This window comes from Oryzias latipes, chromosome 17 (genome assembly GCF_002234675.1).
Source record: "Oryzias latipes chromosome 17, ASM223467v1".
NCBI lineage: Eukaryota > Metazoa > Chordata > Actinopteri > Beloniformes > Adrianichthyidae > Oryzias > Oryzias latipes.
Genome location: NC_019875.2, coordinates 17,015,348 through 17,024,894, shown reverse-complemented (window position 1 = coordinate 17,024,894; position 9,547 = coordinate 17,015,348). Strand labels below are relative to the sequence as shown.

Here is a 9,547-nt window from a genome sequence, read left to right as displayed (position 1 = left end):
TGGTGAGAGATCACAGGACAGAGAGCTTCTTTGACAGCTAATGTGACATGCGTGACACTGGTTTAGCCTGAAGCCAAACTCCCAGGTCAGAGCCGCGTGTGTGTGTGTGTTTGTGGGTGTGTTTGCGTGTGTTGGCAGCTATGGCGAAAGATAAAGAGCTCACAGTAACATTCTGTGTTAGGATTTGCAATCACATGATGCCGCCTGCTGTCACACTTATGTCAAGCTGACTCCCGCAAACAGAAAACACACACACTTCACACAAACACACAAAAGCACTTTACCATTCAGACAATAAAAATAGAGATGTATGATTCATTTTCAGCTGTAAAAACACTCAACTTCTTTAGTTGCTGTTTATGGTTTTATTCATTTTCTTGATTAAAAACCTACAACATTGCCTACCAACCAAGGTATTGAGTCAGGTTAAGATAAAAAGGAGGGAACAGAGTTAATCATCAGTTAAAGCCTAAGGAGCAGGCCTATAAATGCACAGTTTAACAAAAAAATTAAACATCAGTAGTTCAGGAATAAAAAACAAACAAACATAAAAAAAAACAGGATTTTGAGCATATTTGTAGCTGTACGTAAAAGCAGTATGTACAATTGCTCAAAATGCATAACAAACAGTTCATATACAATAACCGAACAAGAGAACCGTTTGGAGAGGCTCCAGTCAGTACTGGCAACTTGCCACACAGCGTCACGCTTTAACATTCTCCACACCACAAAAAAGGTTAAAGGAAAAAATCATTGGCCCCTGCTAGCATTCATTGTCGAATTTGACGATCTATCTTTTGCTTATTGACCCCTAACCTCGTCTTTACACAACAATTCTGACCTTTGTCGCCACCCACTTTTGATGTTTAGTGTCATTTTTACAAGTTTGTTTTTCAGTTTTTGCGAATGTCACAGTGGTTTAAATGAATCAGGGCTTTTGTTTCTGTGTATTCATAAAATAGCAAAGTCAACATTTTAAAAAGGTTTTATACATCAACAGTCTTAAGACTAGTGGCGTCAGATGAACAGCAAAAAGCATTACACTGAGTTATAAGTGAATCTCATGTATCACAGATTCAGATCCACTGTTGTTTTATTTAGTCTCTTTTAGTCCACTATATCATTTCCCTCTTTTTATTTATTTTGTTGTTGGTTTGCTTGAGAGCTTTTATGCATAAATTACCCAAAGTTGAGACTGAGCCATCAGGTCAAGAAGATCAGATTGATACCATCAAAGCTGATTAAAACATTTTTCTTCAGCTTAAGTCAGAAATTTGGAGAAAATCTTAAAACACTGCAAGGAGTCACTAACTCTTGAGTACTAAGACAAAGTTTACGATCAACTCAACCCTTTAACTGCCTGGTCAACCAAACATTAGAGCACATTTAGAAAACACATTTGTAATAGTGCTTGCATGTATTCATCCCCCAAGGCAAGAAGAAGCAGACATTTTTTAACCAATTTTGTCTTGATTGGGCAGTTCAAGGGTTAAAATAACAGCAGCTCCAATCTCAGAAAATCTTGACTTGAATTTAGACTTGGTTTTAAATAAGGGGAGGATTCCAAAACCGTTGGTACTGTCATCTTATCACAATAGGGAGGTCCAAACCTCTAGAAAACATCAAGCAGTAGCAACAGCAGCTTGTTCAATGGATGTATTGTCTGAATGGAGCATTGAAAGGAGCCTGAAGAGCAAAACTAGCCAGTCTTGCTAGTCTTCTGTCATATTTGCAAAATCTTTACCCCTTTGCTATCAGGCTGAAAGACAAGTCATTTATCAACCTTTAATGATCCTTGCTTCCATGGGATTGTACTTTTAGTTATTTTATTTTAATTCAAAATGCAGAATACTTGTATATTTAGTCTCTTTGGTTTACACCATCTTTGATTGTCAGTTTCTCTGTCTAAATTCACACCACAGTGCTCAGTTTTACGGCAGACCAAGGTTTGCTTGTTTGTTCTGTATCTGAGTTCAGATGAGCCGTGATACTCACCAAACCATCAGCAGACCATCTTCAAAACCAGCAGTGGTTCAGGTAAAGCAACCCAGTGAGAAAGTACCCATCTGTCCGCCATTGACGATTGACGTAAACTGTTTGTGATGATGACTGGATGCCAAATGTGGGGTTGTAGATTACAACCCATCCTCTCTAAGACATTTCTCAGCAGTGTTCAGGTTCTACTTTAATTACCGTGGTTAATATATTTTATTAAAACAAAGTTTCTTATGAAAACGTGAATTTGACGAGCAGCATCTGCTTGCTGCTGTCATTCCTAGCTAGAATGAAGGCGTTGCATTTAGCTATAATTTTGTTCAGTGAGTGTTGGCGTTGTGAAACATGTCATGAGTTGTTCATGTGAGGTTGTTTTTGCCCAAACTTGCCCTAAAACATAGCATAATGAGAGGCTTTCAAATCAACTTTTCGGAGGGAACTAATATCCAGAAAGGACATCCCAATGGTTCGTGCGATGCCACAGAATCGGGTTTCATGCCTTTTCGGTCATACATCCAGTTTTTCTCCTCAGTTTTTGGTACCTCCTCAGGCTGTGGTGGACTTGTTGGTCATGCGGGAGTTGCTCTGGTCGGAGGCTTGCTCTGATACTTTAAGCTTCATACACGACTGCTTTTCATCCATTAACATCTCTGGAGGAAGGCACCAGCAGCACAGACACGACTGGAAAAGGACAAGACATGGTCGAGAATTAAGGAAGCGCAGACAGCAAGAAAAGAAGAAGAAATATGGACTTTGTTAACATACACAATACTTTAAATAAAGATCATGTTCTGGATTATATCATATTTTTAAAATAAAAATCAATAAGCAGCAAAAACATTTTTCTATCGCTGACTATACTTGTGTGCAAGCCAATAGCTTTATCTTAAATCCTAGTGTCTTTTTTGCAGAAGGTGAATACATTTTTTGTGATAATTTAAAAAAGCTAGTTTATTAAAAATAAACGATTGTGCCATATTAATACTGCTCATCATCCATGTTGTTGTATTTTGTGGCTCCCATAATAGTTAAACAATTAGCTAAATTTAATGTATATACTAAGGTGCAAACAGAAAAACTGTAAACCTTTATTTGACATGAAGGGCTGCCAACGAGCTCCATGATGCAACTTGCAGGTTAAATCATGTCACTTTTGTTTTTCATAAACATGTTTTCTAAAAGAATAATTAAAGGAAGGTCCATATGGGGAAATCATTTTGTCTGTGCATCATGTTTGTGCATGATTTTGCATGATACCTCCATCATATTTATAGTCGATACAGCCAAGTTGTCAGGCAAGTGGAACCATATTATAGCTTTCCATTCCTGTCTAGTTTTAATTAAAGTTTAAAGATCTCAGAGTACAAACTGGGGAAAATTGACTAATAAAATCAGGCAACTGATAGACAGAAAAACGACTAGAAAAAAGGGTGTCCTCTATTCTCAACTAAGTCCTTTCTGCAAATCAGGCATTAACAGTCAATATTCCAAATAAATTGTTCTATCCAACACGTATGACCTAACACTGACTTTTTTTGTATGCATGTAAATGTAGCCACTGCTTAGCTCCTTTTTGCTTTAATGGAACTGAATGACAGGAGAAAAAATAAAGAATAAAATGAACTATGGAATCCTTTGATCTTCTGCTAGGAAAGAAAGTAGGGCTTACAGGTTGCCCCTGCAGAGTTTCTTACCCTAAAACAGGTCTTGAAGCGTTTGCTGACCATGTAAAGGGCGATAGGGTTGATGCAGGAGTTGATGGATGCCATGTTGATGCCGATGTAGTCCAACACCAAAAAGAAACTGAATAGAATACAGACACATCTTGTTCTTTTTTGGGTTAAGTCTTATTTGTTGTGGAAAATGTTCATTGTTGCCTTGTTTTCTTTCCCCTTTGAGTGTGATAAGACAATGCTTTTTCTTACATACCTGAGCAACTCGCAGCGATTTGGATCTTCTTCATTATAAATGGTGATCTTCAGAATTCGACTCAGGTGAAGGGGAAGCCAGCACAGAGCGAAGACCAGAACCAGGCAAAACACTGTCTTAGCCACCTCCCTCCGCTGAATACACATAAATCTCAGTTTGATGTTGAAAGGATGGCTTTGCGATCTAAGCCTCTAAGGAGTTATAAATCTAAGAAAATATGCCTTTTAGGAAATTTTATATCCTTCTCCAAGTTTGTTTTTTTTTACAATTTCATCTTATTTGGTTTTTCTAACTTTCTGCTGGAACTCAATCAAAAAAAGATCAATACAACAATCAGTGTCAAATAAGCTGCTTTAACCTGTTTGAGGTGGTCACTGAGCGCAATCTGGACACCATTCTTCTTCCTTAGCATCTCACAGGTCATCAGGGTGTAGAAAATGGCAGTGCAGGCCAACGGCAAGCAGAAATATGCACCAAACAGCCACCAGTCCTTTGCTGATTTATAAAACTGTACAGGGAGAATAGATAAATTGAATTATGCTCAAACATCTGTGCTGGAGAACTGCAGCTGCAGCATGCAAGGCTGCAGATTTACTGGAGTGTGGTCTTAGTCTAATGTGGAATGAAGTGGGAGTGCTCAAGGGTGGGTTTCAAGTTCTTCCTGACAAACTTGTATTGATTTATCAAGACCTCAGCGGATTGAGAGATGAGATCTTTTTTTAATTGATGGATCTTCAGAACACACACACACACTGTGTGTCTGTAGGATTCTTTGCTGCTTAGGCAGAAGGTTTTAAACGTCTGTGTTTTACCTTCTGTGAATTGAATCGAACTCCAATCAGTTCATGAAGTGGTGATAGCTCAGCTGAGGGAGCTTTTGTGTGAAGTGTGCTTTTCACACAGCAGGTACATTTCCCTGTGCGTTTGGCTTTTATTCATAATTTAAGTGTGCACAACTGTGTCAATATCCACAGCTTTTTTTTTCAAAACAAATGACAGTCTGTTAATTTGTGCTTACCATCATAAATTCTGTTTTCTGCATAGGATGCAGCAAACAGATTCTCAAGTGTTCTCCTTTGTAGTACATGGTGATCATGTCAAAGGCTATTGCTTCAGGCACTGCCAGGATGATGGATAGTATCCAAATAAGTGCTATTTCAATAGCCATCCATTTTGGGACTCCAATCCCTTTGATTCGATTCCAAGATGCCACAGCCCGATACCTGGACGAGTAAAAAAAAAAAAACAGCGTTTGACTAAATGTGTGAGTAAAAATACAGAATTTAAAATAAATTATTGTGGGATATCTACTGTAGTTTATGACCACTTGCATCTGAAAGTAGAGACTGGTAGGTCATAAAGGACCTTGAGCTGCATACCTGTCGATACTTAAAGCACACAGACTCAACACAGTAATCCCCACTGAAGCCTTCTGGACAAACGGCACTAGTTTGCACAGATTCACTCCAAACGGCCAATCTTCTGCCAGGAGCTGGGGACAAACCGAAACAGAGAGGGCCATTCACTTTGTTAAACCATTGATTGAACAGAGCATAGCAAGCTTTCATTTTCCACAGTTTCTAAATCACAAGCTTCCAGTTTAGACCAAATATGCATGAAACTGATCTGATCTAGAACATCTAGAGCTGCAATGTTAACACTGTGGCCTTCCCCTGGGAGGCCCATGTGTTTGACCTCTAGACTTTATGACGAAGTCAGGTATAGTCCCCTTTAAGCACAGCTAAGTACTACTGAAAATGGACAACATGAGGGGATTTCTTTTCTGTCTTCCTTGGCGGGCAGCTGGAATGCAAGTGGAAAATCAATTGGAATCATATGCGACTCGAAATCTCGGCATAACTAGGCCATGAACCGCATGTGCTCTCTGATATGTAACCACAACCTGCTGTTTTTAGCGCACTCACCTCATATTTAAATATACAGATCGTCTGTGTTTGCCGGTCACACACAAAATGAACCCAACATGCCAGGAGACATGAGGGGATAAAGGAGCTCAGAAACCAGTGGAGTAATAACATTTCAGAGGTTGGAGCTCCGCTTTCACCACCGTGTGTCTGCACACTTGATTATGTGAAGAGTGTTAGGAATGTGTTTGTTTATTTTCATAATCCATTGGGGACCACCTGACAAGACATCACATCCAACCAGGAAATAGTTTAAATTCAGAATCTTAAGATCTGTTTATGCCTAATTTAAAATTGAAATTGCAATAGGAAGGTAAAAAACAACCCCACAAACGTACAAGGAATAAACTGGTTAAACTTAAAATCCACATTGATTTACCTTGTACACATTGATGGGGATACCGATGATTATATGCAGCAGGTCTCCAAGTGCTAAGCTTCCTATCAGTATGTTGGGCCCATTCCGCATGCATTTATTCTTGTAAATGATCCTTAATAGGGTGGAATTTCCAATGATCCCGATGATAAAAACTAGGCAGGACACCACTGTATTGATGTACTTGAAGGTATCCCGGATTTCGGTGGGTCCAGTGCACATGGGAGGTTGGCTGCGGCGGGGCAATGACATGTTAGGCCTCACCGGGCCCTGAACGTCCCTCTCCACCAGCCCAAGTCTCTGGGTGACAGCCAGAACGGACTGGACGTTTTTCTTCTTTGGCTCCAGTTGTCCACTGACCACAAATAAATGAGTCACCAAAAGAAGTAACTCCAAGCACAGGAGATGAGTCTTCATTCTTATCTTTGATTTTTGGCTTAATCCAACACTGCTGATCCTCTTTGTTGCTCCTGAAACAGACATTGCAAAATAAATCTGTTCATTAGTCGATGTGATTGCTAATTATGAGGAAACTGGGGTTTTTTCTGTATAAGGTAGAACGTTCTGGTGCAGTTAACAGCTAAATGAGTAGCTCTTTCAGTTTAAGGTAAATCTCTATCTTTTGTTTTTAGTGTTACAATAGAACATAAACTTCTTTTTTTATTTAGATGTTAACAAAGGGCCTTGAGAAATCCCTTCTGTAATTATACTGGTAGTAAAAAAAGAGGTAAACTTTTTGTTTTATTCATTCTAGTACTTCTCCACCATTATCATTTACTTAGGTATAGAATTTGAACTTTTTATACATAAATAAACCCATGAAAGAAGAAAAACAACAGAATCAAATTGTAAACTGAAGTTTATCAGGGACGGACCCATGGAGGAGGGCAAGGGGGCCAACTGCCCCTCCAGAAAAAAACTTTGCCCCCCAATTTTTGAGTCAATATCATTATCATTATTGACAAAGATTAAGAAATCATCAATACAAGCTTCTTTAAGGATTACAAACACAACAAAAGCAATATTTTTAATAGCACCACAGCTAAAAGAACAGCTATACTAATATTTAATATATGTATTTAATATATGTTTATAAATAATTTACATTTTTGTATCCTTTTATATGTGACGACTTTCGACTCTGCTGCCACCCCTCCAAAGTTTTCTGCAAAATTAGCCTTTATCGAGAGTCCATCACTGGGATTAATTGTCTGTTTTTTCAGTGCAGTAACCTATACTGTTAACCAAAAGTAAGAAGTATCTTTTTTGTTGTAATTAATTAACCAATCAATGAGTTTTTATATAGCACTTACAGAAAACAGGAGCAACCAAAGGGCTCAACAAGAAATCAATTGAAGATAAAAACACAGTTTAATTAAAATGTTCGAAAAATTCAATGTTTTTCTTACCTTTCCCCAAAGGAATGCAGGAATTGTGTGATGGTTAGACCCAATAATTTCAAAGTTCCTCAGTAGCTTTCAGGCCCCTTAGATTCCTGAATCACAGGATGGCAGCCACATCGGTGCCAGTACAGTCATCTCCAGAGCGGGCAGTCCTCTCAGTGAGCAGGGACAGATGTGGCTTGTTCTGGTCGTCTTCTTCTGACTCCTGAGGCTGAGAGAACAGTCTCAAGAGTCTGGAGAGTTGATCCCGGCCCCTCCGACCCCACCTCTTTTTATGTAGAGGAGGGGTTGGAGAAAGACAGGAGAAGAGAGGCCGGATCATCACAAGGTATTCAGTGTTACCAAAGTGTCCTAATTTTTAGACAGACAGCTCAAAGTTACACATCTGCTCACAAAGAAGCACATTGTTCGCTTTCAGCTTGTAGTGCCAAAATTATTTTGCTGCAATGAAAAATTTACAGCAAAAATAATACCGGTAATCTAAAACCATGACTTCTAATGTTTTCCAACTTTAACAATTGTGTTTTAACCTTTTATTTTATATATGTAATAAATGACAGTAAGTGGTCTGTATATTCTTTTTGATATTTGAAATGATTATTATCATGGTCAGGATTATACTGAGGATGATTATAAGTGATCTGATGAGTCCATTTCAAAATATTTCCACACGATTTGCTTTAACTTCCATTTTTAGGTTAATCCTCAGCATCACACTTCTGATAAAGAGATTTGTCAATTTTCTTTCAAAACAAAACCGTTTTTTCATTGCAAAAAGGGCAAATAAAAGGACAAATGTGGCTGCTCGCACATAAGACAGATCTAATTTTTATGTTGCTAACTGAACAGGGTTATTTTCAACCCACCTTTAGACATATTGCAAATGAGTAAGTCTAAAGATTTGATTATTTGTAAGTAATTTTATTATGCTTTTTTATCTGTCCATCTACTCCCATTCATGCTTCAGGCTGAGTTAGAAGAGTTTTCTCGTGATAAACGTTACAAATTTAAAGTTGGTTTGATGCTTCTTTTAGGAAAAAGTCCACTTTAGACACCCTATCCTCCTCCAGAGCAGAGACAGCTGGGGATTCCTTATGGAGGAGCTGGAGGAAGTTGCAGGAGACAAAGAGGCCTGAGTGTCCCCGCTCCTGATGCAGAGAAAGCAGTTAGAATAAAGGATGGATGACATTTCTGCTCTTCCCTATAGATTCTCCCTCCTCTGGCCTGGTTTTGATCCTCTCCCTGAGGCTCACAGGCCAGATGACTGTAAAAGCCAGATGTGTTTCTTTCAACCAATATTGTATTTTTTTTTTATTGTGCATCTGTTATAAGCTCACGAGTAAAGGAGAAAGGTATGATTTGTTTTTAAAGGTATTCAAAAACCCAACTCCCTGCTTGCTAAAGTATTTGATCTGAGATGAAATGCCAACAGAGGCAGTAAAATTGATGAACTTGATCGTTTTTTATAATGTGAAGCAGATAAAAGAGTGGAATATTTCAGATGTTGACCAGGTGCTGTTCGCAACACAGGTAAAATTCTGCATCAATTTGTTTTCTGGATTGCTGGTCATTGAAGTCCTCAGCTAGATTCACTCCTAACTGTCATTATTCTGTATCTCCTTAGAAAAACAAAATCCTTTTTAAAAGGGCCTGGTTGGTCACAAGCTTCAGAACAGCTCACTTTTTAAGATTTATTTTATAAAGGTGATGCAGTTTGCATTTATTAAGGCAAGTGGTGAATGGCCAAAAGATTGCAATTAAGTAAGGTTTTTTACATTTTATAATTTGAATAATAGAATTACAGTTGCATTACATCAAATGTCATACATGGGGGAGGAAGCATAATGGTCTGCTGATTTTAGGGTTGGAGTGCAAACAGGAAAATGTTCTGAAGTTCTGTGGGTGTGTGTCTGGGACTT

General features: G+C 38.4%; 1 protein-coding gene across 1 annotated transcript; it reads right to left on the bottom strand.

Annotated features, from left to right (window-relative positions):
- Window positions 1-350: 350 nt before the first annotated feature.
- On the bottom strand, window positions 351-8,007 carry LOC101158386 (endothelin receptor type B). Its single transcript, XM_004079006.4, has 8 exons — window positions 7,635-8,007; window positions 6,229-6,695; window positions 5,304-5,416; window positions 4,943-5,147; window positions 4,283-4,432; window positions 3,925-4,058; window positions 3,690-3,798; window positions 351-2,676 (listed from the first exon to the last, which is right to left on the bottom strand). Exons 2-8 carry the CDS (start codon window positions 6,640-6,642, stop codon window positions 2,542-2,544), a joined length of 1,260 nt encoding a protein of 419 aa, XP_004079054.1. The 5' UTR covers window positions 6,643-6,695; window positions 7,635-8,007; the 3' UTR covers window positions 351-2,541.
- Between the last annotated feature and the right edge of the window lie 1,540 nt (window positions 8,008-9,547).

What these genes read in the sequence shown, in the direction of transcription:
- LOC101158386 (XM_004079006.4), bottom strand. Translation starts at nt 6,642, where the DNA reads ATGAAGACTCATCTCCTGTGCTTGGAGTTACTTCTTTTGGTGACTCAT. An exon ending in TGTGCTTTAAGTATCGACAG is followed by an intron (nt 5,148 to 5,303) that starts GTATGCAGCTCA and finishes TTACTCGTCCAG; the next exon opens with GTATCGGGCTGTGGCATCTT. An exon ending in AGAAAACAGAATTTATGATG is followed by an intron (nt 4,433 to 4,942) that starts GTAAGCACAAAT and finishes CTCCCTGTACAG; the next exon opens with TTTTATAAATCAGCAAAGGA.